Raw genomic sequence first — 25,921 nt, forward strand, 5'->3', positions numbered from 1 at the left:
CACACACACAATCCCCCCACACAACCCACATCCACAATAATTACCCCCTCCCCCACAATACACAAAAACAATATTTCCCCAATACAAAACACCTCTGCCCCACCAGATACAGACACTGTTACCCCCTACCCCCTGATATACAGACACTGCTACCCCCTCCCCTCTGATATACAGACACTGCTACCCCCTCCCCCCTGATATACAGACACTGCTACCCCCTCCCCCCTGATATACAGACACTGCTACCCCCTCCCCCCTGATATACAGACACTGCTACAACCCCTACCCGTCCCCGTCCCCCCCCCCTAAGATACAAACACCACACACTTACCTTTGGTTGCCGCCGCCGGGCCTCCCTCTCTCCCACGCCTGGTCTGCTTCTGTCTCCCGCTGACTTTCGGGCGTGCCCAGCTCCCAGTGCGCACCGGCAGGAGAGAGGCATGGCGTGGAAAGAGGCAGGCAGCAGCCGGGGAGAGCCGGGGGGCCCAGCTGCAGCAACCAGAGGCCCGGCAGCTGGACGCAGAAGTTGGGGCTGACCTCTGCATCTGGTCGGACCCGGCTCTCCCCCCTGTCGGAGGCCCTGGACTGTATTGTTGTAGAAATGCGTGTTTCCCCGCCGGCCTGATCTTCTTTTGAGCAGTAAAAACGTAATGCCAATTCTCCGATTATTTCTAGGCGTCCGAGGAGGAAGAAATTGTAGATCTCATGCTAATGAAAATCTTCAGCTTTCTGGGGTTGAAATATAAAAAAGAAAGTGCCGCTCCCGGGGAAAGTATCCCGCAAGTCTCTCCCGGGATCCAGGACAAATGAAAAAGTCTATCCCGAATATAATGTATTGTGTTATGCCGTAATATGCCGTAATATGCCAACATACAAAGGTATCACGTGCTGTGCTTAGAAGGTGATGTTGCAAATGTTTTGTATTGTCCTGCTGTCTTCTGTCATATGTAATAAACTGTTTTAGAAACAGAAAATATAGCAAAACCTATCTTAGCGCTGATTTTCTCATGGTACTTAATAAATTATATACATTGCAAACAAGTCACTTTTGTTTTATATTAACCTTCACAGCCTGCGGAATAAAGATTGGCAGTTTTTCATCGTAAAAAGACATTTAAGACCATTGAATTCAATGTAAAAAAAATGATTTTCCCTCTTTCTTGTAATAATTGAAATCAGTGCACTTTTCAGTACATTAACTTGCTTCTCTATTAAATGTGTTAGTGTCATATATGTATAAGCAATGGCGGTGCCATCAAACTGAGCCCCGCGCTTACAGAGGTCCCGGGCTCTTCCCCACAACAATTAAACTGATTTGCCGGAGGAGAGCGCGGAGCCTAGGCCGAGGACATAGTGCACTCAGCGTCGCTGAGGCGGGCTGAGCCGCGCTGAACAGATGCACAAAGCCCCTGCATCTGTTATCAGCGCGGCTATAGTTTCTCCCTCCGCATGCGCGCTGAGGAGGAGAAACTCTTCCGAGAGCGGCAAACTGAAATTTGCTGATCGGGGAAGCGGAGGAGCGGTCACGCGACCGCTCCCATCCAATGGGGCTGCAGCCGGTTCCCTACAGAGCACTACAGAGCCGCCATTGTCACTACAGAGCAACGCGACCAGACAGAAGGCAGTGTGTGTGTGGTGTGTGTGTGTGTATGTGTGAAAAACGGGCTGGGGCTGGTGCTGGTGCAGGGGGGGTGTGTGTGAAAAACGGTCTGGGGCTGGTGCAGGGGGGGGGGGGGTGTGTGAAAAACGGGCTGGGGCTGGTGCAGGGGGGGGCTGTGAAAAACGGGCTGGCGCTGGTGCAGGGGGGGGTGTGAAAAACGGGCTGGTGCTGCTGCAGGGGGGTGGGTGTGAAAAACGGGCTGGTGCTGGTGCAGGGGGGGGTGTGAAAAACGGGCTGGGGCTGGTGCAGGGGGGTGGGTGTGAAAACGGGCTGGTGGTGGTGGGGGGGGCAAACGGAGTGGTGTGGTGGGGGGAGAAGGGGTGGGGGGAGAGAGAGGAGGCAGAAGGGAGAGAGAGGGGGCATAAGGGAGAGAGAGGGGGGCAGAAGGGAGAGAGAGGGGGGCAGAAGGGAGAGAGAGGGGGGCAGAAGGGAGAGAGAGGGGGGCAGAAGGGAGAGAGAGGGGGGCAGAAGGGAGAGAGAGGGGGGGCAGAAGGGAGAGAGGGGGGGCAGAAGGGAGAGAGAGGGGGCAGAAGGGAGAGAGAGGGGGGGCAGAAGGGAGAGAGAGGGAGGGGGGGTGGAGAGAGAGGGAGGGGGGGAGGTATGAGGAGGGGAACCGGAGACGGGGGGGGGGGGGGGTGAGGAGGGGAACCGGAGACGGGGGGGGGGGTGAGGAGGGGAACCGGAGACACCGGGCAGGGTCAGGTGGGGACCGGAAGGATTGTATGTACGTACAGCATAGCACCAAACACCCAGAAATGAATGTACGTGTGTGCATGTGCGTCTGTGCGTCTGTGCGTCTGTGCGCGCGTGTGCGTGTGCGTGTGTGAATATATTTATCAAAGTTGCACAATGTTAATAAATAATTTATTCTCACAACAGGTCTTTTTTTTTAATTTTTAAAATATTAAAATATATATTATATAATATACACACACACACATACACACACACAGGTTCCCCAGTGACACACAAACACACAGACCACTTCAAATTGACACACACACACACTGACAGCTACCAAGTGACACACACACACACACACAGTGATACCCGCCTCCCAATCGCGCTTGCTGTCTCCTCTGACAGGACAGCAAAAAGCTCCTGGTAGCGCGAGCGTCAGCAAGCGAGAGCGAGCAGCAGCACCTAAGCGCTTACTATATCCGAGGCCTAAAAGGCCTCGGACATGGTGCAGGGAGCGGCGCTGACCCGTGCTGAGGCGCGCGCATGCATACCAGTGAGCCCCTGCAGCCGCAATGAGAGCGGCTTTAGCAGGGGCTCGCGCACGCTTGCGGAAGCGTGTGTCTCACAGAGTCTTCAGATTTTCCTGCTTGCCGGAGCGCAGGGCCGGTCACGTGAGCGGTTCGCCAAATGAGGGCGAACCAGCTCCGTGACGTCACTGGCCCGCCCTCAGTCCCGCCCCCGACATGCCCACGGACGGCGCGCTGTGTAAGGCCACACTCGGCAAACAACTATGTCCAGGCCTAAGGCCAGGGAAAGCCCCTCGAAGTGTCTATGGACTAAGCCCAAGTATCTCTTACCTTGTCCGGCGGCGTCTACTCCTACAGTGTTCCGACACCATGGCTCCATGACATCAAATGGCGTCACGTTGCCATGACAATGTGACGCCGTGAGATCTTAGGAGAAGATGACAGACCAGGTAAGAGGCGAACACCCCTGCATCGAGCCCCGCAAAGCTAGGAGCCGGCCCTGTGTATAAGGTAACAACATATACTGTACAATGGATGTGGCACAGACAAAAATAATTAAAAACATACAAGACGTGTGATATAAATAGTACAACATTAAAATACACAGCTACAATGAAAAAAGGAGAATCGTGCTCCAAGAAGCTTGCAATAAAAAAAAAAAAAAAAATCGAAAATTCCATTAATTTTTTTTTTTTTTTAAATAAACTGAAATCTGCTGTAGAACAACAATCCCACTTAGACGCACAATACATAGTCTTAGCCAGTTCAAAACCCAAACCCACTACATTATACGCGTATAATCCACAGATTATCTGTTAAATGTGCAAATAGGGCGCCGTGGATTATCTTGCACCGCAGATAATGTGCGGATTTTCTTTTTAAATGTACATTTCAGTCGCAGGTATACGCCGCGGCGGATTATACGACAATGTTGTATCTTTTTCGCTTGTTCCGTAGTCCTGTGGATTATGCGCCGCAAATGACGGTATATGTAACCCCCCTTTCCGTCTCTAAAGGCGGTTACATGAGAGTGACATTCATTACATCAGATTTACAGGACTCACTGTGAGGCCCTTTCCCAGAACTCTGAGGAACCGGCTTCTAGAACATTGGGTGCAGCTATACTGTATATACACCCTTCTATTGCCTTATGGTGACACCACTGGTTAAAAGACCTGCAAGGGAGGGGCAATCCCTTCTGCACAGCCATCCTACAGCACAATGAAGAGGGGGCAACCCTAGCGTGATCCCACTCAGTTAACCCATTACATCACTTAGTAGTCCCCAGAGGAGGGGCAATATCTATATATTGGAGTGCTACTAGGATAGAGACATAATTAAACAACAATAGACAAAGAAGCCTCAATACTACACCCAGTATGACAAATTATTTCGTTCAATACTCTGTTTTTTCTTCTCGAGTGTGGGTCATTTAGTTAGACCCTTCGGCCATAACATTTCGAGCCTGCAACCATGTCAGGGTGACCCTATCAGCAGTCCCTACACTACCCGTACTATACTGTGTTTTGTATTTCTTCCCCTGCATGGAGAAGAGAAAACAAAACAATAATATACAATGATATCGCCAACAGCATGGGATGCGTGACTGCATGCAGTGCCTAAGGGGTTCAACTATTCTCTTTATGGTAGACTTGGATAATGATATGCCTACCTCCTAGAGATAGTGTTCTTTACTTGGCTGGATGTTGTGAAGGGGTTTTCCTTTACCATGGAAAGGATCCTACAATCATCCACCACTGTTGTCTTCCATGGACGTCCAGACCTTTTTGTGTTGCAGAGCTCACCAGTGCGTTCTTTTTTTCTCTCAGAATGTACCAAACTGTTGATTTGGCCACTCCTAATGTTCCTGCTACTGTATCTCTCTGATGGATTTTCTCATTTTTTTGCAGCCTAATGATACCCTGTTTCACTTGCATTGAGAGCTCCTTTGATCGCATGTTGTGGGTTCACAGCAACAGCTTCCAAACATGAATGCCACATCTGGAATCAACTCCAGACCTTTTACCTGCTTAATTGATGATGATGAAATAATGAAGGAATAGCGCACACCTGTCCATGAAACAGCTTTTGAGTCAATTGTCCAATTACTTTTGGTCCCTTGAAAAAGAGGGGGCTACATATAAAAGAGATGTAATTCCTAAACCCTTCCTCCAATTTGGATGTGAATACCCTCAAATTGAAGCTGATAGACTGCACTTTAAGCCCATATTCATTATGTAACTGTAACTTGAATTTATTTTGGTACACAGCCAAAATAACAAAACTTGTATCAGTGTCCAATTATTTCCTGACCTAACTGTATATTATAGGCGTATATAACAGTTACAGACCAGATTAAAATGTGAGACAGCTTTAGTTTTGAAAGAATGTAGGCCTCAGCCAGGGTGGAGCTGAGCACGTTCACACTGGCCGCTATGAAACAAATTGAGGCAATGTGTGTGGCCAGCGTGAGCCAGTGCCTGCTCGGCGCTTAGCTGCTTGCAGAGCAAACAAATTTGAATTCGTCATCCACAAGCGCGTCACGTGAGCGGTTCGCTCAATGAGGGCGAATCAGCTCCGTGATGCCATGGCCACGGCCCCCAAAGTCGCCCTACGCGCACACCAAGCCGGCCAACAATCTCCCAGCCGAGCAGGGGCCGTGATGTCACCGCGCATGAGCGCCAGCACGTTGCGACAATGCATGTGGCCTGTGTGAGCGGGCGGGCGTGCCTGCTCGGCACTCAGCCACTTGCCGAACAATCAAAATCAAGCGCGTCACGTGAGCGGTACACCCATTGAGGGCGAACCAGCTCCGTGACCGCACTCCTCCCCCCCCCCCCCCGCGTACCTAGCCGGCCAGGAATTGCCCGGCTGAGCAGGGCGCAGCGCTGGAGCGCCAGTGCGCCTGTTTCCACCCTGGACGAGGCCTAAGGCCAAGGCGAGGCAAAAGTTATGTTTCGCCGGTCGGCCGCATCGCGGGATTCCCGCAATTTGATTTGTTCAAGGCCGTCACGTGACGGCCCTTGAAAAATCAAATTTTGCCGGCGGCGGGTTTTCACGACGGCGATGTCGCTCCGTCGCGTGCACTATAAGCACACGCGGCGGCGGCGGCAATGCTTTTGTTTTTGGACGAATTAGCGTCGCCGGCACTATAAGCACAGCCTTAGGCCTGGGACCCGCTGCGCTCGTTGGCGCGGGCGGCAATGTAGCGAGTTCCCCACCAGCAGGGGAATCCTCGCGAGCCGGTCCCGGTCCCCACTGGCTGCACAGCTGATCACACGCTGTGGCGCGTCAGCCGCTAGGAGACACCACAGAATGGTGTTTCCTAGCGTTGACGCGTCACGTGGTGTGGCTGTGAGCCAATGGGGAGGGGAGGCTGCGGGAGGAGGAGAGGCTTCGGGGAGCGGGGAGGAGTGTGGAGTGAAAGCAGCGTGAGTGCCTCTCTGTGTGTGTGTCTGAGTGCGTGCGTGCCTACCTGTGTGTGTGTATGTGTGTGCCTGTCTGTGTGCGTGCCTGTCTCTGTCTGTGTGTGTGTGTGTGTGTGTATGAATGCGTGCGTGCCTGTCTCTGTCTGTGTGTGTGTGTGTGTGTGTATGAGTGCGTGAGTGCCTGCCTGTGTGTGTGTGTGTGTGTGTGTGTGTGTGTATGTATGTATGAGTGCCTGCCTGTGTGTGTGTGTGTGTGTGTATGTATGTATGAGTGCCTGCGTGTGTGTGTTTTTTTTACTTACCTGCAGCCCGTGGCAGCCCGTGGAGGGAGGGGGGGGAAGAGTAGCGGGTCCCTCCGCTCAAGCCACGCCCCCCCTCCCTGTCAATCCTCCCACTCCCGCCCACCTCCCGCTCCGGCCCCTCACGTCATGGCCGCCCCCCCCCCCCCGACCCGTTTGGCCACGCCCCCCCCGCTCCGAGAAAAGTAGCCTGTAGACCGCAGATCGCGGTACAGCGAGTTGCACGCGCCGCCGGCAAGCAAGCCAGCCGTGCGGACGCGTGCAACGGGACCTTAGCCTTAGACTGGTGGCGGCTGTGAGAGTCTCCGACAGATTGTTCCAGTTGTGGGGTGCACGGTACAAAAGCAGTAATCTAAATACATATTTATAATGTAAACATGTATAAACCCAGTGGGGTCTGAAGTAACCCCCCACTCCCCTAGTTCCAGCCCCCATGACTACATTGTATTATTGTTATATTACATTATTATTATATTACATTATTATTATATTACATTATTATGACATTATTGAATTGTATTATTGTTATATATTATTATTATTATTATTATTATTATTATATTACATTATTATGACATTATTGCATTGTATTATTGTTATGTATTATTATTATTATTATTATTATTATTATTATATTACATTATTATTACATCATTGCATTGTATTATTGTTATATTACATTATTATTATATTACATTATTATATTACATTATTATGACATTATTGAATTGTATTATTGTTATATATTATTATTATTATATTACATTATTATGACATTATTGCATTGTATTATTGTTATATATTATTATTATTATATTACATTATTATGACATTATTGCATTGTATTATTGTTATGTATTATTATTATTATTATATTATATTATTATTACATCATTGCATTGTATTATTGTTATATTACATTATTATTATTATTATTATGTTGCATTAAATGTATAATACATTACTGTACCTCCTTATAACATTGCATTCTTATATCACATTGCATTTTGACATTGCTTGCTGACCCTGTCCGCGCATGCGCAGTAGTGCTGGGGTCTCGCGCCCGCCCACAGAACGTTCTATCCGCGCGGCGGTGGCGGCGGCTCGAGCTCAGCAGACATGGCGGTGCGAGTGGCGAGCAGTGTGAGGGGCAGCATTGCATCTCTGTGCACCGCCGCCCTCCTCCCCAAACCGAGCCCAGCCCACGCCTACCGCCGGTCCCTGCTGGTGTACTCGGTAAGGAGACTGGCTACCGGCTCCCAGCTACTCTCCGGTGAGTAATTCCTATGGCTGTCAGTGCAGGGGGGGGAAGTGGCAACTTAGTTATTCAGTTTTGTCCTGTTCTGCCATGCATGCACATTACTGTATGCACATATTACTGTATGCACACATCTGCACATATTACTGCATGCACATTACTCTATATGCACATATCACTGCATGCACATAACACTGCATGCACATTACTGCACATATTACTGCATGCACATTACTGCACATATTACTGCATACACATTACTGTATACACATTACTGTATGCACACATCTGCACATATAACTGTATGTGCACATCACTGCATGCACATATTACTGTATGTGCATTACTGTATGCACACATCTGCACATATTACTGCATGCACATTACTGTATGCACACATCTGCACATATAACTGTATGTGCACATATCACTGCATGCACATATTACTGTATGTGCATTACTGTATGCACACATCTGCACATATTACTGCATGCACATTACTGTATGTGCACATATCACTGCATGCACATTACTGCACATATTACTGTATGCGCATTACTGTATGCACACATCTGCACATATATCACTGCATTCACACACTACTTACTGCATGCACATTATTGCACCATTAACTGCCTGCTCACTGCTGCCTGCACATTACTGCCCAGCTAATTGCATGCACTTTACTGTCAAGCTTATGGCACCTACCATTACTGCATGAACATTACTGCCCAGCTAACTGCATGCACAATGTTAGTTCACTTTTCATCCTCCAACCGTATTGTACAGCACTACAAAATATGTTGGCGTATAATAATTCTGTCTTTGCCTGTCTCGTGTGAAACAAAATAATTGTAGTTATTCTCAGGCTGACTAAAGCATTGCGATGCCCCCTTAAGTAGAGACTTGTATTTACTTAAAAATTGGTGATTATTACTGCCTAGCTAACTACACACACAGCGGGCTATAAATTATTCGCAGGGGTGCGCAAACTTCCTGTGCTGCCCCCCCCCCCCTTCCTGCTTTCCTCGGTCGCGCCCCCCCCCCCCACCCTTATGAAGCGTCAAATGACGCTGCGGGGTCATGTCACGGAGTCATTTGACACTACGTTGCCATGAAGACGCGTGGACTGAAGCCGGTAAGTAAATTTACAGAGGCCTAGCGCTCTCAGCGCGGGGCCTCTGTAACTGCCGCAACCCCCCCCCCCCCAATAAAGTCTCGCCCCCCAGTTTGCGCACCGCTGCATTACTGCACATTGAGCTTGGTTTCCATGCATCACACTGCAAGAATGTCACTGCAGAAGGCTACACAACTACATGCGTGCACTGCAAAACTAGACAATTGTGCAAATTACTGTACTGAGGTTTGACAACTGTATGGTTATTTTGCTGCACAAAGTATGCGCATACATTTGAATGTATAGTGCCTGTAATGCATCTAGATCTAGGCAAGTAGCCTAAGCAGGACTTTTGTTAAATGTGTATTGCTCAGCAACATTTGCCAAAGAAATGAAGTACGAACATTGCAGGCCCCTCTGGAGCCAAAGGTGTTAGTTTAGTCTTTAGTGTAATGAAGTGGAGGGCCATTTCAATTTTATATTAGAATTCACATTCAGTTGCAGTCCTGTCTGGTTCTCAAGGGGTTATTCATAAAGTCCCCTCAAGTACACAAAGTACCCACACACCTTCACACCACAGTGGACGCACAAGTCTTTTCCCAATGCAGTGCTCATGGTTTCTCTATAAGCAAATGGGTAACGCGGGATACGTAGCCGACAAAAAAAAAAAAAAAAGAGTAGAAATTTGAGCAGACATGGAACACGGTCACAAACCGTGTAATAAACAAGGTCAAATATACAGACCCGTGCAGCTGTCACACCTTCAGTTGGACACGTCCAGGACTTGCAGTATGTTCTCAACTCCTTTCTCGCTGAAGGAGTTCCCTGTATATTAAATTAACTGCCATATTTACTCGTCTTGCGCTTCTTTGTGAGAAATGTACAACGTAGCAACTTTATTTTCTATACTCCACTTAGTGCAGAAATGTATCTGTTACGCTTCATATCATGGTGCCATGATCCATTCATAGGTTCGTACCTACTATTTGTGTAAGATTAGTGGACTTTTAATTGTAGCACAAAAATACTGAGCAATACACAAACATTCTGTGATTAATGTATAACCTCTGTTCTTTTACTGTAACCATGTATTTTTTTATAACTCTGTGCCCAGGACATACATTGAGAGTTACCTCTCGTTTTCAAGTATTACTTCCTGGTAAACATTTTTATAAATAAATAAAATGTAGTGTGCACTTTGAGTGATGGTAAACACATCTAAATGTTATCTCTAAGGCTGAGCTTATATTGACGGCGAAAGCGACGCGACGTCGCGGCAAACTAAATGCATTGCCGCCATCGTGTGCGCTTACGGTAAGCGTGGAGCGACGGATTGGTCGCGATCGCTGGAAGACATCTCTATTTGATTTTCCAGCGACCGTCGCCTGACCGTCACATCGCCGGCACTATAAGCGTAGCCAAAGTTTTAACTTACATCTGAACTCTAAATCCAACTCTGTCATTGAGATGCGGCCAATGGTTTCCCCAATTCTCTGTACTGTAAAGGATTTTTCCAACTGCGGCCCCCTTCTTTAGTATTTAGTGGGGGTCCCCTTAAGTCTTTAGTGATCGGTCCCCTTAACGCTTTAAACATTTTCCTCCAGCAGAACTTTTCTGAAGCCGGCATTTTCCGTTGCTGCTAAAGCCAGTGTTTATAGAGCCATACAGATATATTGATGATCAAAGCTTTGTATACGCCTTGTGGTCTGCAACATGGGAATGTTTAAGAACTCCTGTAGTGACGTACGGTATGCATCCCCACGTGATCTCTGCATTTTGTTTTGCTCACCGCTTTAGGATTTCTTCATATCTGTAGTGTTTTTCCTACCACCTCTGCAGGGAGGGTGTTCCAGGCATTGTCTACCCCTTAAGTGAATAAATACTTTCTCACGCTCCCCTGAGTTCACCAACCTTCAATTTGTACTACAGTAATTTGTTGTTTTTTGTGCTATTATACTACCATTCTGCACCTTTTCCGTCCACACTTGCAGCCTTTGAAAGTGTTAGTCCTCCGGTGTGCTGTTTCTTCACAATTGTCACATATACAGTACACAACACGGAAGAAACCCCACCTTTTTCCCCTCCCATGCTGCAGGCGTTTTAGGATTACGACTTTGTAGCCCTACAATGCAGCATTCAGGTTTCTAATACTTTATTTCACGTGGGAGATCAGAGATTGAAGGGAAGCTGTATCTGCACAGTTATATGTAAGCTCTTCGGGGCAGGGACTCCTTTTCCTAAATGTTACTTTTATGTCTGAAGCGCTTCTTCCCATTATGTGTTACTTGTAGTTATTTATTATTTATATGATTGTCACCTGTATTACTGCTGTGAAGCGCTCTGTACATTAATGGCGCTATATAAATAAAGACATGCATACATACATACATATCATGCAATCGTTTGCAGTATTTAGTGCTGTTAGAGATGTAGCATCCGAGTGAGGTGATTAGTGACCTTGTGTCTTTAAGCATTCACTTATTGCCTGAAAAAAATGGTAAAACTGTCACAGTCTATTTCAAAAAAATATAATCAACAGCTTGGTTTTAATTCTCAGATCTTCAAACTGCAAGTTGTTGTTTTTATCAAGCGAAGGTTCTGCAAGTCTGGGCAATGTGTCCGGATCAGCGCCTGCTGAACATGCCGAGTTCTGGGCAGCCTGAGCCCGGATCTGGTTTAAACCAGCAGTTTCTAGCTGTGCTTGTAAACGTATATAGATAGGAAGAGTTTCTGTTCTCTGCACAATTCTGCTTAGTTACCTGAATCAAATTAAGTGGTCCATTTGCCTCTGTAAAAAAAAAAAAGAAAGGGGGGGGCAAATGGGTTCTCAAACCCTGGGTATTTTATTTATTACGTGTATGTACAACAAACTTACTGTAAAAAAATAATTTTTGCCTAACACATTTATTTTATTTTGCGAACTATTTCGCTTATCTAATGGTCGATGTGAACATGATTTCCCGTCTTTTTAATTTTGCTTTTGTTTCATGTTTGTAATGCTGTGAAACCTCGGCCTGATATACCCATTCCCATATAGTATAAATAAGTGACAGCATATTTTATAGTTTTTTTTTTTTTTTAATTGAATTAGGTGCTTGGAGCAAAATCCTCAATTTGAATATTTATTCTATTCGATGTATTTGGAAGACATCCACAAATAAAATGAACGGCGCATTGTTGGCAGTGTGTAATGTTTTCAAGTACCACACATAATTGTAATGTTGCATATCATGTGTAACAGGTTTCCCCCCCCCCCCCCCCCCACCCACCCTCTGGGAGATTACACTATTACAGGTTGACAGAAGCTCTGAGATTCCGCCGTTGTTGGTGGGGAAGACGGGACAGGCTTTTGGGGTGATGGTTGGTTCTTTCTCGCTGGCACAGCGCCTCCATCTCTTGCAGGCTCCAGGAATGCTGGAGGCAATCCCTGCAGGAGAACTCTCTTCTGCTACTCCCCCTGATCAATTGCGCACTCAGGCAGAAGTATATTATAAAACAGGAACACTTTATTGTCCAACAGCACACAGCATACAACTGGTACAACTCTCTCTTGTATTGTCCCTCCTCCGGATGGTCCCTGGAATCAACCCAGGAGGCTTGAGGCCTCCAGGGTCTATCCTGATCTCTTCCCTCAACCCGTGATGGGATGAGGGGTAGCTGTCCCACTCCTCTTAGGCTGCGCTTATAGTGCCGGCGGCGGTGACGTCAGGCTGCGGTCGCTGAAAAAATCAAATTGAGATTACTTCCAGCGATAGCGACCAAGCTGTCGCGTCGCACTAACAATAAGCGCACACGACGGCGGCAATGCATTTGTTTCGACGCGATGTTGCTGTCGCCGTTGCCGGCACTATAAGCGCAGCCTAAGTGAGGCAAAACACAGGCTTTAACCCCCCCATGTCACTCAAGGGAGCTGCTTTCTGCAGGGGAAACCCCGGATTAATCCGAATACTGCCTGCCCTGGTACCAGGGCTTGTGTGTTGGGCAGGGTAGATTAGTAGCCAAAAAGAATACATGGCTACACATGTATACAGCACTGTGCTCTATAAGCATACACCTGGGATAAAGGTAACCACTGAGAATCGTTTGTGTCTTATTGGTGCATTTGTGCCTTCGTTCTCTTTGTGTATCTGTCGCTCTTTCTGATCCATTGCTTCCTATTTTTGTTTCAAAGCATCCTCCTCTCTGCCATTATCTGCATGTCCCCCTCTAAATCCTCCTTTGTATTTATTTATAAAATGTTTTACCAGGAAATAATACATTGAGAGTTACCTCTAGTTTCATGTATGTCATTCTCCCCCCCCCCCCCCCCCCCCCCCCACAAGTTGGAAATGACGGGTGAGGTTGTTTATTCTTTGTGTCCTGTGACATGATTTTGCATGTTTTATTGCAGCTCGCAAATTCACAGACAAGCATGAATGGATATCGGTTGAAAAAGGAATTGGAACAGTAGGAATCAGCAAATTTGCCCAGGTATTGATTTATTTGTTCAGCCTGCACCTGTCCATGATCTTTGAGATGTGTAAACCATCCCATGCAAAACTCATTCATAGGCTGGGCTTTCTTTTTGGACTTTGGCACTATTTTATATTCAAAGTATTATTTTTAATGCCCTAGCAGTTCTTTATCAGTTATTAATAATAAACAGGCTTATTTGCTGTTGAAGCTTATATTAACTGTGACACTTGGAATAGTGCTTTTTGGAGACCGTGATCTTGGGCCTTAATGTGTGAATATATATCGAATATTTATTAAACTGGGACGCTGCACCAAAAATAGTAGATATAAAGTATTGTGTAGAATGTTTTTCCTTACAGAAAAAAAAAAATTCCTGGGCTTTTAAGACCATTTTCTTAAGTTGGTAATTGACACACTGGGAATTTGAAGTTCATTGAAACATATCTGGCATGATCATTTATTCTGTATGATCTATATATTTTAAGGTAAACTTATTTGCCAAATCATACATTGACACCTGTTTACTAGAAAACAACGAAGTAGTTCGAAGTATCAATTGTTGACCTGATTATTTTTATTTTAGGAGGCATTAGGAGATGTGGTTTATTGTGGTCTTCCAGAAATTGGGACCAAACTGAATAAAATGGGTATGTATTTTGTGTTCAAACTTGTTATCCTTTCAGTAGGACCAGTGAAATTCTAGGGAAAATGACGTAATCGGCATGGTCTGATAGATCATTTAAATGCCTTCGGGTCACCTAGAAAACTGCTGAAAATGTGCTTCAGCATTTTGTGACTTGTGCCCTTCTGGCCCTTCTAATGATCTAAATCCGGGGTGCACAAACGTTTTCCCCTGCGCCCCCTGCTCGCGCTCCCCCCATACTTTGTCTCCGGCATCAAATGATGCAGCGGGGTCATGTGACGTCGCGTTGCCATGTTAATGCGACATCACGTGACTACTGCATAATTTGATGCCACATTGCCATGGCAACGTGTCTCCCGAAGCCACGGGAAGAGCGTGGGGCCTCTGTAAGCACTCCTCCCACCTCCCCTCATGTACATTTTTATGGTACAGGCAGTCCTCGGTTATCCGACACAATGCGTTACTCAAAATGGCGTTGGATAGCGAAACGTTGTAAAGCGAAATACGTTTTCGCATAGGAACACTGTTTAAATGAAAGGTTCCGTTCCTGAAGGCATTTTTAATGCTAAAATACACCAAATATTTTACGCACACAATAAGATATGCAGCACATACATAAATTATATAGTGCATATACTGTATTATATATATAATATAACATAATATATAATATAAAAATATAATATATGATATAGTATAATATTGTATAATATTTATATTATATACAGAGAAACAACTTTGCAAAGCGTCGTAAGAGCGTTGGATAAGCCGTTTTGGCGTTGTAAAAGTGAACATAGGTATGCATTGCATAGCGTTGGATAAGCCATTCGTTTTAAAAAGAAGCGTTTTAAAACGAGGACTGCCTGTACTTGAATTAAACCTTCCATGTTCTCTTTTGACCATTTCACTACAGACGAGTTCGGAGCTTTAGAAAGTGTTAAAGCTGCTAGTGAACTGTATTCCCCACTGACTGGAGAAGTTACTGAAATAAACAATGCTTTAGCGGACAATCCAGGCTTGGTCAACAAATCCTGCTATGATGAAGGTAAAAAAAACTAAAGAACAATTCAGGTGTGTTATAGTTTTTCCGACGTGTCTGTCTCATGTGGTGCGGTGCAGCCATTGCTGGGGAGTATTTAAACACCGGAAGTCTATTGTGTGTCCCGTCTTTTTGTAGATGACAAAAAAAGGTTTGCATTTCCTTTTGAGAAGTAATGTTTTAGAAAGTGTGTGTGTGTGTGTGTGTGTGTGTGTGTGTGTGTGTGTGTGTGTGTGTGTGTGTGTGTGTGTGTGTGTGTGTGTGTGTGTGTGTTGTTTATTTTAATAAATACCTATTGGAGATAGCAGCACATCTAGGCTCAGATCCCCAAAACGGTGCTAATCATTAGTATAACTATACTCCCATTCATAGGCATGGGGGCTGAGGCGTGCTAAAGCTTAGCACCCTATTGTGGATCTGGGCCTTGTGGCCTTACTGTATATCCGTCGAGCAGGCGTTTTCTGAACGTAATTCCCAATTGAAGCCACAAACAGTCCGATCTGCTGTTAGGCGGATACAGAATAATTTCCTTAATGACAAGGCAGCAAAATTACTCGGTAAAAAATATATATATTTTTACATTCTAGCAACACTTTCACCCGTGCACAAACTGAAAGGAAATCATTTCTGTATGAGAAAGTTGTTAAAATATAAAAGTAAAAACTTTTTTTAATTTTAGACTGCACTAGGTATTGCAACTTTAACGCTTTTAGCTTTGGTAGCTGTCTTAACGCATTGCGTTGTGATGCAGAGCCCTCGATCTACTAAAGTATTAACACCCAATCACTGTGTGTTTTTTTTTAGGCTGGTTGATTAAGGTGTCCGTGGATGTCCCATCTGAGCTTGATGAACTGATGAGTGAAGACGCGTATGAAAAATTCATAAAGTCAATCGAAGACTGATGAGCCTCGTGAACTATCAAAGATAGACCGCTTAGCCACGTGTAGATTCAGATTAGTGGTGTGCAGAAAGTCTTGGATTCAGCATTGTTGGGACTTGCATACCACGGAAATGTTTTTTTTTTTTTTAATACAACGCAGTTTTCCCTCAGAGGGGATGTGTGTAAGTCGCACTGAACGTAAACCAAGTAATTATGGAGCAGAGATTTTCACTTAACCTCTTACACACCAACATTAATGATTAAAAAATAATAGAGGTGAATGGTCTTAAAACGTAGCTAAAAACAAGCACTTAACAATTAACATGGTAATATACAATAGCCTTAATTACTCATTATTTTTATGGGTTTTTTTTATACTGGAGCTGTCTGGGCACATTTATAATTGCTGCAGGTCTCTCTAGCAACAGAGGTGTTAAATGGGACACCTTTGCATGCTGCCATGCCAAGGACTGGCCTCCTGCTGTGGTGTCTTAGTTTTCTGTGTGGGAATAATTACTTGCAGAGAAGTATCATATTTTGATACAAATTGCATCAGCTGTAGCCAAGTTTGCAGATAAGGCCCCATCTTTGCTGCAGGTTCAAAGGTAATCGAATTGAATAAATCAGACTTATCAACCAGTTTCTTGTCTTTTGTTACAATTTGATTATTATTTGTGCGGACGGACAGGAGTTGTCTCATTACACTGCAGAAAAACAGTATTTGTATTGGCAAGGAAACTGATATTTTGAGGTCTCTGTGTGACTAAGTACATTTTACCAAAATAATTATGCTTCTAACTGATTCATTGACCACCCGACTTTTTATTTTCCCTTAATCTTTTTTTGTTGGTCTATTTTTTTTATAATCGCCCTCTTGTTAGTTACTTGCCTCAATTTATGGGCTTTGCTACAGTTTATGTGGCATAAGAAGTAGCGATATTTCAGCTCAACTTCGATAACAACATTTCGATGTCCCCCATGTCAGTGAGAGAGGCGGCAATCAGTCGAAGCATCAGTTCTTGTTATGGCACAATAAATCTTTGATTTGGAACAAATATGATGTGCCTATTCCTTCCTTTTTCTACACCGCATTCTATATGAAGGGCAGCTACAGATCCGCCCAGGAGCAGGACCATTGGTCTTCATTTAAACCATGTATTCATATGCTTGAATATATTGGAGTGTTCCAATACACCTATGTACTTACCATGTGCTAAAAGGTACAGACAGAATGAAGACCAAAAGCCCTATTGAAAAAGACGACTCAGAAGACAAACGTTTGTAAGAAGAGTACTCAATTATTTAAATTTCCTTTTATGTTATGTCCCAAAGGTAAAAACTAAAAAGTCAAACCTGCAATTGCAAATGTTGTCAGAAAGCATTCATTATTTACAAGTATTTCCAATATCATGGACTTAATATAAATATTGTATATTGGAAAAGCAATAAAGGTTAACATTGCAGTGTTTCAGTGGTACATCGTTCGTTCTAATTAGCAAGATGCAGATAAGAGGGAGGTATTACTGTGAAGGGATCTTGCCTTGGAGTTCTCCGGCTCTTATTCCTGGGATCTTTGGGTTGAGGTAGTCCTTCTATTATCCTGTTAATCCTCTCTCTCCTTTCATACCTCTGAGCACTTTCATTGATGGTGCTGGCTGTGAAATGCCTCTCGTTCATGTAAGCCACGGTCTCATCTCGCTTGCGACTGACATAGCCCTTTAGCACAGTGTCGTATGGGTTGTCCTTTGCATTGGGTTCCAGGGTCTTATATTTGAACTCTCTCCGGGTGATGACGGGCAACAGGAAGCAGTCTGTGCGGTTCTTGATGACTTCATCTTCTCCGTCAAGACATCCCAAGGTGAGGGCCAGGAGCTGATCAGGGATGTGCACCATATCACACCCAGAAACCTTGTCTATGTATTCTGAGTGCTTCTGACGGATTTCTACTACGTCTTTTAAAGACTGTTCCCTTCTTTCTTCTAAGTCCAGAATTATGCGATGGGGGTAGTTTTGACCTAGGACTACACCTTAAAAAAACAAATAAAAATACACAAAAGAAACCTTAATATGTCAATGTGATATGCATTCTCAATAATACAGTGTTCAGAGATATCGGATAGGAGGCAGAGGTTGTATTCTGCCTGAAAACCAGTATACCTGGTGTGTTCCCAGTCTGTACTTATAAACAAAATGTATCTCAATATAGGTTTCCTGCTAAAATCTAATATTTTGTTATATTTAACTAATTCCCTAAACGGCATTATTTGGCTGTTAATTACCATGTAGTGCCCTGGTCTGAGAATTGTTAGCAGCAGTTACTGATTTTTACACCTCATTGTCAGTCTACACATCACCCTCCACTGAAGAGCAGGTGTGTAACTATGGCTGACAGAAAGAAGAGATGTGTAAGTTGTAATATTTCACACTAGGGTATTTGTGCACCCACAGTTCACCTGTATAATAAGGAAACTGATACTGGCTTTGGCCAGTAATAAGAAATTACATATATTCAGTGTAGGAACCTACTAAATGGAGTCTACCTTGAGGTTGGCAGCTTGGAATCGTGTTTTGATCAAATGATGCAACCAGATGACTCCTTTGTCACACAGACTTAGGTTCTAAATGTAAACATACCACTAGTATATTTTAGGCCAAATTGGTAGGAGTGCAGGATCTGTACTTTTGTGTTCCATATATGTCAGGCCAATCCTTTTACCACAGCATACTTCTAAAGTGAGGAGCGCTGTAGTACAGTCTTACACAGAGGTTATATTCAGTCTGAAAACCAGTATCTCTGCTCTCTTCTCAGTCTGTACTTGTAAACAAAATGTCTCTTATATAGGTTTCCTTCTAAATTCTAATATTTTGTTATATTTAAGTAATTTCCTAAAGAACGGGGCATTATTTGGTTATTAATAACCAAGTAGTGCCCTGGTCTGAGAATTGTTAGCAGCAGTTACTGATTTGGGGACGTTTCTAGGCCAATTATGCCCTAAAGTTTCTGAACAGTTTGGCTAATAATTTATCTTAACTTGCTGCCTCCCCCAAATCCACCTAAACAGCACACAAATCACAACACACTGGCCTGCGACACACTGCACTCTGCACACAGTCTTAATGAATGTTTTGTTTTCCCTGCATATCTTACATGGGTAGCAGGCAGCATTGTTACCAAAGCTGTGGAAGCACATGTCCTCAGCCACAATTTTTCTTAGGGATACAGTGGCTGCACTTCTAGGAACACAGTTGCGTTGTATCTCACATGGACATTGTCAGCTCACAAGATGACTACTGTAGCTACTTTGCATTTGCTAACCTCGGTATGCCAATGATCAAGGTGATGGTCTCCTACCTGTCCGTCGAAGCTGAGACGGGGCACATTTCCAGGGCTTGTGGATGTATTCATCGGACAAACCTGCAAGCTCTGGACACCACTTCTTCACGTAGGACCCGTAGGGGTCACAAGTCAGTGCAGCATCCACAGGATGCATTACAAAGTTCCAGTGGTCCAGTCCTGACATGCCCCCGTTCTGCCACATCATGGCGTTGATGGCAACATCCGCATCCACAAGGGTGTCCTGAGGGACAAAGACCAGCAATAAAACCCCATAATATTACCCAAGAGCACAGAGCTCAGATTGTCTTTAGAACATTTATTCTCGACCACGGTATTCTGACGACCCCTCTCCCTGGCGATTTGCAAAGATCTATGGCTGAAGATTAGGAAACCTTTGTAGAGGGGTACAGGAAAACACAACTCTAAGTCTAAGAAAAAGAAAATAGCAACATTCTATTTACAGGACAACATCAGGAGTCAATGGTATTTACCAAATTGGCTAGGTGTGTCGCTATGTCATAAGGGCTGAGAACTACTGTTGGAGAATGTTCAAAACGCACCTGGAACCATCGGTAACCATGCACCCAATGAATGTGCAGATAAGCCACCAGAAAGGAGGCAACCACATGTCTCATGTAGTTATTCATCCAGCCTGTGAGCCAAAGCTCTCTCATCGCAGCATCTACTAGCGGGTATCCGGTCAGTCCCTTCTGCCAGGCCTGCAGATAATCATGGTCACTGCTCCAACGCTGACTCTGAAATCAACATTTTTTTGTTGGCTTGATTATTTTGGACAAGAAACTAAGCAAACACATCACAGGTCAGATTTGCTTGTGCGGTTGCTATTCACTCCAATATTAATCGAGATATTAAACTTGCTTTCAATGCTTGGTCATTTGTTATACAAAGTGTATACTAAATGTAACTACATGTACAGCTTGTTTCATACTTTATATGCAGGTCTGATGGGTTCCACCGGCATGTCTGGGAACAGGACAAGCAGCCAATAAGCCAGGTCCCGCCAAGCGAGCTTCCTAAGAAATTTTGGTACATTTTTCTTGGTGAAATAGGCTTCATGTAACACTGTACGGGGGCTAATTTGACCAAAGTGAAGATACGGAGAGAGATGGCTTGTGTGAGGTTTGTCCGCACGGCCTGAATCCTTCTCGTAGTATTTTATTCCTACGGGGGAAAAAAAAAAAGAATAAAGAGAAGCTGTCTCTAAATGGGTGTCCTGGCCTTGCACTTTGTAAGTCATCTGTGGGTCCCCAGAAGCAAAAGGGGCCAATGATTTAAAATGAGTTTCTTTAAGGTGCATTTGTGTTGTAAAAGAAACTCACTCACCATCTTCAAGGAAGTTCTCTAAACATTTATAAGCTCCGTCTTCACGGAAGTCCCAGGATTGCCTAATAGTAGCTGCCCAGTCAATCTGCAGAAACAGAAAACAGCTAATATAGTCTCCATATTCTTGTACTTGTTAATGTGCGTTTTTCTTCACACTGGAAGAACCGCCTGGGCTGGATCGTTTGGGACTCAAGTTTCTACCAAGCAGGAAGGCTTCATAACGAGAATGGAATGGAATGCATTTTGGTCACTTTTAATAAGGCTTCCAATTAATCCGTTGCATCAGTAGTTCCCATTATCAGGAATCACTACCAAGAAGAGTGTATCCCTTATCCTAAGGATGATATTACTTAGCAATGAACAGGTCATACTTTAGCTAATTCTTTAACGCTCATCCCAGTTTAGTAAGAAAAGTCTCAGCCATTATTCTGCTGTGATTTCTTACGTATGAATCACATGTTTTTGGAAAACTCAATTTTTATTCATTTTGAAAGTAAAACAAAATAATGTTACGAAGCTTTGCGCAAAATTGTAATCCAGAATTACCAAAGAGCTTAATGCAAAGCTGTCCCTTTTTAGGCGGATACTCGCTTAAGGTTTAATGTTAAAATACTCTGAAAGAAATGCCTGACACTTCTGTGACGGATGTACAATAATGTCCGATATAAAATAAAAAAAACAACTGCTTGATGTTCAACACGAAGAGAAAGGCTCACCACAGTGCCATCTTTCCTACGTGGCATTCTTGATAAATTCAGCTTCTCCAGGTTGATAGAATCAGGCCAGCAAGAGGGAATGGGAAGGCTAGTGGGAGATTCTATCGGCGTTCCTATTGGAGTGGAGCAGTTCCTTTTACAGCAACTCATGAAATGGGTCACAGAGCCAATACCTAGAGCAAGACACCCAGAAATATTACGTGTGTAGATCAGAATATACATCCAGTACTGCCTGTGTTGTCAAAAATATGGGTTTAGAAAATGTATCAACAACGTGCTGGACACATTTTACACCTCCAAAGTCTATGAACAAAATCAACTTTATCAGCCTTCCAGCTGCAAAACTGGGATCATTCTAAAAATACGGTACCAGAGTCATCAAAAAATACCATTACTTAAAATAAGATTTCTTTCATGATACATTTCAACCAGTTTTGCACCTGAGGGACTCAAATACGGGCCCACAATATTTGGTATTCAATGGAAATATGAAATTATGGAGGCAAGAGAAGAAATCCGTGTCTAATGCTAATCAAAACTATCAGTATTTTGGGTTTTAACAATTGGAAGTCTCACCTCTAAGTCCAATCCCTTCAGTACTCATAGAGTATGGTTCATACAAGCAGTACGAATGGCTCTTTTTGAAAACAACCCCTTGTTCCTTTAATGTCTCTGATATAAGATCATCTCTTTCTTTTAACCATGGCTCGTACACTGCATTCACTATGACGGTGTCTGCCCCAGTCTCCCGAACAATGGACAGAAGTTCTTGGGTGCAAGACTTGTTCACCCGAAAAATAATATGGCTGCCAAATTTATGTAGTAGAGACTGGTTAAGCTGGAGCAAGGCATGGTGAAGCCAGTATTTTGATGCACCGCCTGTGGCCAGTGTGAAGTTTTGACCATTTTCCTCACTCAAACACCACAAGAACACAGGGATGATTGGCACTCCAAGCTCAAGAGCAGCAATTAATGCTGGGTTATCATGCAAACGTAAGTCTCTCCTAAACCAAACTACTGCCGGTTTCATGGTTACAGGGCTCCTTGGTAGAGATGACATTTTCTTTCTTCTGCTTCTTCTGCTCCTTTTAGTGTTAGTTTGTTTTGGAGTTGAAGACTCTACGTGGAAAAAATCTCCACCACCGTCACCAGGGTTTAGAACACAATCCTCCGGCTCAGGCTGACCACTATAAGAATTATCTACACCTGTCCTCTCCTGCTCAATTGCTTTAGGCCTCTCTATGTTTTGAGCAAAACCATTTGTGACTACATCATCATTTAGAGTTGCACCTTTGGGGTTTAATGAGGATTTCCGATCTGGATTCCGGCTTTGAGCAGGTGATCTTTTGGCAGCATCAGCAAACGAAAGCTTAGAGTTTTGTGTCTGAAATTCATAACTTGGGTTAACAGGAGAACACCTGGGAGGGTGTACGGTGGAAGGATGTTCTTGGAGAGATAAAGCTATGGCAAATTCTAAATCCACATCAGAACCTAAAGTTCCTGAGTCAGTGGGTTCCTAGAAGAAGACAAAAAGAAGAAGAATTAGATAACTCAGTTGATGCTTGATTGGTATTCTACAGGTAACCTACAATTTTTTTTACCATTCCTCTTTATTCGTGCAGGTTTTGTAAGATACATTAAAAAGCACATCGCAGAAATAGAGGCAACAGAACAGCTCGTAATCCAATTATTGTGACAGAACAACAGGTAATCTCCTGGTTTTAACATCAGAAGGAAAGTCTAAACTCCTGTCATTGAAGTGGTTAAATATACCAACATTTCAAGCAAACACGTTACGCGTGATATGTTTTTCTCTTGGGCATTTGTGGTTGCCTAGAATAATATTTAAAGAAACCTGAAAAAGTTACCAAAGCAATATATTAATTCCAAATAACCCAGCACCGGAAAACCTCCACCAGAGGTCTCTGTGTTATCGTACGGGTTGTAGAGAAACTTGTACTGTTCATTTTCATACAAGATCATACACTTAAGTCTCATAGGGGAGGAGAAGTAGTTAAGGGGCCAGGATGCCTTTGGCACATATTTACTACGATTGGGAACTTTCACTTGTGTTCTGATTTTGGTTCTAAAATAAATTGTGTGTTGTGGTTGTGGTTTTGGCGTTATTATGGAAATAAGCAGGAAATGCTACAATAGCATACTAAAGCATTACATAACTTAAAATCGTAACAAAATAATATACATGTAAATCATTTTTACAGATATGGCGAGAAACACATACAGAAGGTGGGCACTGGGGGGGGTTGGGGTTTTGGTTCTGAAAATGTTAAAGGGTTTTTGTATTTGGTTTTGGAATGTAAGGTTCTGGTTTCACACGCCGGGTTTTACCCATCTCTAAGTTTACTAAGCGGTGCTAAAACCATAAGACACGATACAGGCCAATCAAGCACATTTTCATCACAGAAAGGATATAGATATTAACCCCTTTGCTGCTAGGTGGGTATTATGCAATGTATTGTAAAGTGTTAGAAAACTGGCAAAAAGGGGTTACGACTGAAATGTTCAGCAAAAACATGTATATATATATATATATATATAATCAAAAAATAAATAGATGATACCGTTCTGTGGCTAACGAAATGCTTTTATTTGTGCGAGCTTTCAAGATACACTGATCTCTTCTTCCGGCGATGTTACAATGAATGAAGCAAGGGTATACTTAAAAACAGTGTCTCTTGGAATGTTATCTGTGCTGGTCCTTCCCCCGGTGTGGATGTGTTTTATGGCTAGAGGTGTCAAAAGGTTCCAGAAAGCAAGTGAAGAAAGAGTGTGTATGTGTATCAGTGTGAATACAAATTGTAAATATTGGCCCAAGCAGCACACGTTTGGTACTAGGTGGCGAGTAGATTTTTTTGTGTGGCGAGTAGATTTTTTGGTGATTTGTCAACCACTGTGTGTATATATATATATATATATATATATATATATATATATATATATTTATTTTTCCGGTTTTGGATGTTTATTTTTTCATAAAATCAGTGTTTTTTTAATTTTTTAATTCCGTGTTTTAATCTTTACATATATATATATATATATATATATATATATATATATTTCAGCGTTAAGGGTAAAAACGCATTTGAATTTGGTGTTTATCGGTGGCACTTTGTGTCAGTTCCCATACTCCCACGTGATGCCTTTGTGTCCTATCTGTGGCTGCCAGGAGAGGTGCAAATTAATAGCAAAGGAGGCGTTGTTTCCGGTGTTTATTGGTTTTAACCGACAGTGCGAGATGATCAGTCGATTCACCATAGTGCTGTTTCCCCCCCCCCCCTCACGCGCTATCTCTTTATTTTATGTATCCTCAATACCATCCTCTAATGTTGTATTTCTGTATATCTATGCACGCAATATCAATAAAAAAATTAAGTTTGAAAAAAAAAAAAAAAAACATCCCCCAAACCACAAGCCAGAGGGAATAAGACCAGCACATGAATACACACAAACCCAACTATATTTGGACTTCAATGTACTTTTACTTTTTGACTCTTCCATTCGTGCTCTGTACTTATTCCCTTTTGACTTCTGGTTTGGGCGATATATTTTGTTTATTCCAGACTCGTGCATACGCATATTTGTCATGTATCTCTTTGGAGGTTTTCTAATATATATATAAATCACATGGAAATATTACTGTATGCTCATATGCGCACACACACACACACACACACACACACACACACACACACACACACACACACACACACACACACACACTGCACACACACACACACACACTGCACAGTTTAAATAGTATAACTAACTTGTTATTAACTCATGTCCAGCTCTGTCCAAAACCTCCATCAAAAAGACATCTTGGACCTTTCACATCAGCCAGATCTTACCTTGCAAAAGTAGGCAGCGTGTATCTGTAATAATTCTGAATGCAGAATGGGATTGCTGTTTCCCAGACTCCGGACCAGCTCAGGGAACTGGGTGAGGGTTCTGTCACTGCCCAATAAGGACAGCACCATGCAAAAGAATTCATCAGCCTGCACAGATCCAGCCTCCAGCTGCCGCTTCATATCCCTCATATCTGCCACTGCACACTCAGCTCCGGCCATTCTCCTTATTGTATCTCCTGTAATAAAAGATTGGTTACTTTATTCCAAGGGACACTGTTACACAAGCACCAGCTGTGGGTTGTGTAACCTCCCTCCTCTTTACACTTCCCCTCTGACCTAGCAGCAGAATTCACACATGCTCAGACTGATGTTTGATGCCAGCAACCATCTTTGTTAAGGGAAAATTGTGCTTTCTGCCTAAATAATGTCACTGATGTATATGGGAAGATAACACTAGTTTCATATTTCATGTGCCTGTATATTCTAAGTTATTATATCGCAAATGGAATGTCTTCAACCATAACAACACAAAGAATGAGTGATAAGAAATTACAGCAAATACAATGTGTTAACATGTTACCTAATAACTGCACAAGTATATGGTAATCAGTATTATGTGTTATTTGATTAATATGATTTAAGGACGGCTAATGTAGGAAAAAGTATGC

The 25,921-nt window shown here is 43.5% G+C and overlaps 3 protein-coding genes across 3 annotated transcripts in view; 2 read left to right on the plus strand and 1 right to left on the minus strand.

Moving 5' to 3' along the window:
- The window catches only part of LOC142469937 (polycystin-1-like protein 2), a 62,289-nt gene extending 61,260 nt beyond the window's left edge, over positions 1–1,029 (plus strand). The window contains exon 43 of the mRNA XM_075576725.1: positions 676–1,029. Within this exon, the coding sequence (XP_075432840.1) occupies positions 676–810 (135 nt within the window). The 3' untranslated portion in view covers positions 811–1,029. The remainder of the gene's footprint in view (positions 1–675) is intronic.
- Positions 1,030–7,654: 6,625 nt separating this feature from the next.
- GCSH (glycine cleavage system protein H) lies at positions 7,655–17,042 on the plus strand. Its single transcript, XM_075576727.1, has 5 exons — positions 7,655–7,868; positions 13,361–13,440; positions 14,009–14,072; positions 14,982–15,113; positions 15,912–17,042. The coding sequence occupies exons 1-5, from the start codon at positions 7,715–7,717 to the stop codon at positions 16,007–16,009; spliced, it is 528 nt and encodes a 175-aa protein (XP_075432842.1). The 5' UTR covers positions 7,655–7,714; the 3' UTR covers positions 16,010–17,042.
- LOC142469938 (deoxyribodipyrimidine photo-lyase-like) lies at positions 16,066–25,598 on the minus strand. Its single transcript, XM_075576726.1, has 8 exons — positions 25,254–25,598; positions 21,961–22,900; positions 21,385–21,557; positions 20,669–20,753; positions 20,274–20,506; positions 19,885–20,079; positions 19,340–19,565; positions 16,066–18,014 (listed from the first exon to the last, which is right to left on the minus strand). The coding sequence occupies exons 1-8, from the start codon at positions 25,470–25,472 to the stop codon at positions 17,476–17,478; spliced, it is 2,610 nt and encodes an 869-aa protein (XP_075432841.1). The 5' UTR covers positions 25,473–25,598; the 3' UTR covers positions 16,066–17,475.
- Between the last annotated feature and the right edge of the window lie 323 nt (positions 25,599–25,921).

The sequence above is a fragment of the Ascaphus truei genome, chromosome 19 (genome assembly GCF_040206685.1).
Source record: "Ascaphus truei isolate aAscTru1 chromosome 19, aAscTru1.hap1, whole genome shotgun sequence".
Lineage (NCBI taxonomy): Eukaryota > Metazoa > Chordata > Amphibia > Anura > Ascaphidae > Ascaphus > Ascaphus truei.

What these genes read in the sequence shown, in the direction of transcription:
- GCSH (XM_075576727.1), top strand. Translation starts at nt 7,715, where the DNA reads ATGGCGGTGCGAGTGGCGAGCAGTGTGAGGGGCAGCATTGCATCTCTG. An exon ending in GACCAAACTGAATAAAATGG is followed by an intron (nt 14,073 to 14,981) that starts GTATGTATTTTG and finishes ATTTCACTACAG; the next exon opens with ACGAGTTCGGAGCTTTAGAA. An exon ending in CAAATCCTGCTATGATGAAG is followed by an intron (nt 15,114 to 15,911) that starts GTAAAAAAAACT and finishes GTTTTTTTTTAG; the next exon opens with GCTGGTTGATTAAGGTGTCC.
- LOC142469938 (XM_075576726.1), bottom strand. Translation starts at nt 25,472, where the DNA reads ATGGCCGGAGCTGAGTGTGCAGTGGCAGATATGAGGGATATGAAGCGG. An exon ending in AGAGAACTTCCTTGAAGATG is followed by an intron (nt 20,507 to 20,668) that starts GTGAGTGAGTTT and finishes TTTCCCCCGTAG; the next exon opens with GAATAAAATACTACGAGAAG. An exon ending in ATGGTTACCGATGGTTCCAG is followed by an intron (nt 19,566 to 19,884) that starts GTGCGTTTTGAA and finishes TTTGTCCCTCAG; the next exon opens with GACACCCTTGTGGATGCGGA.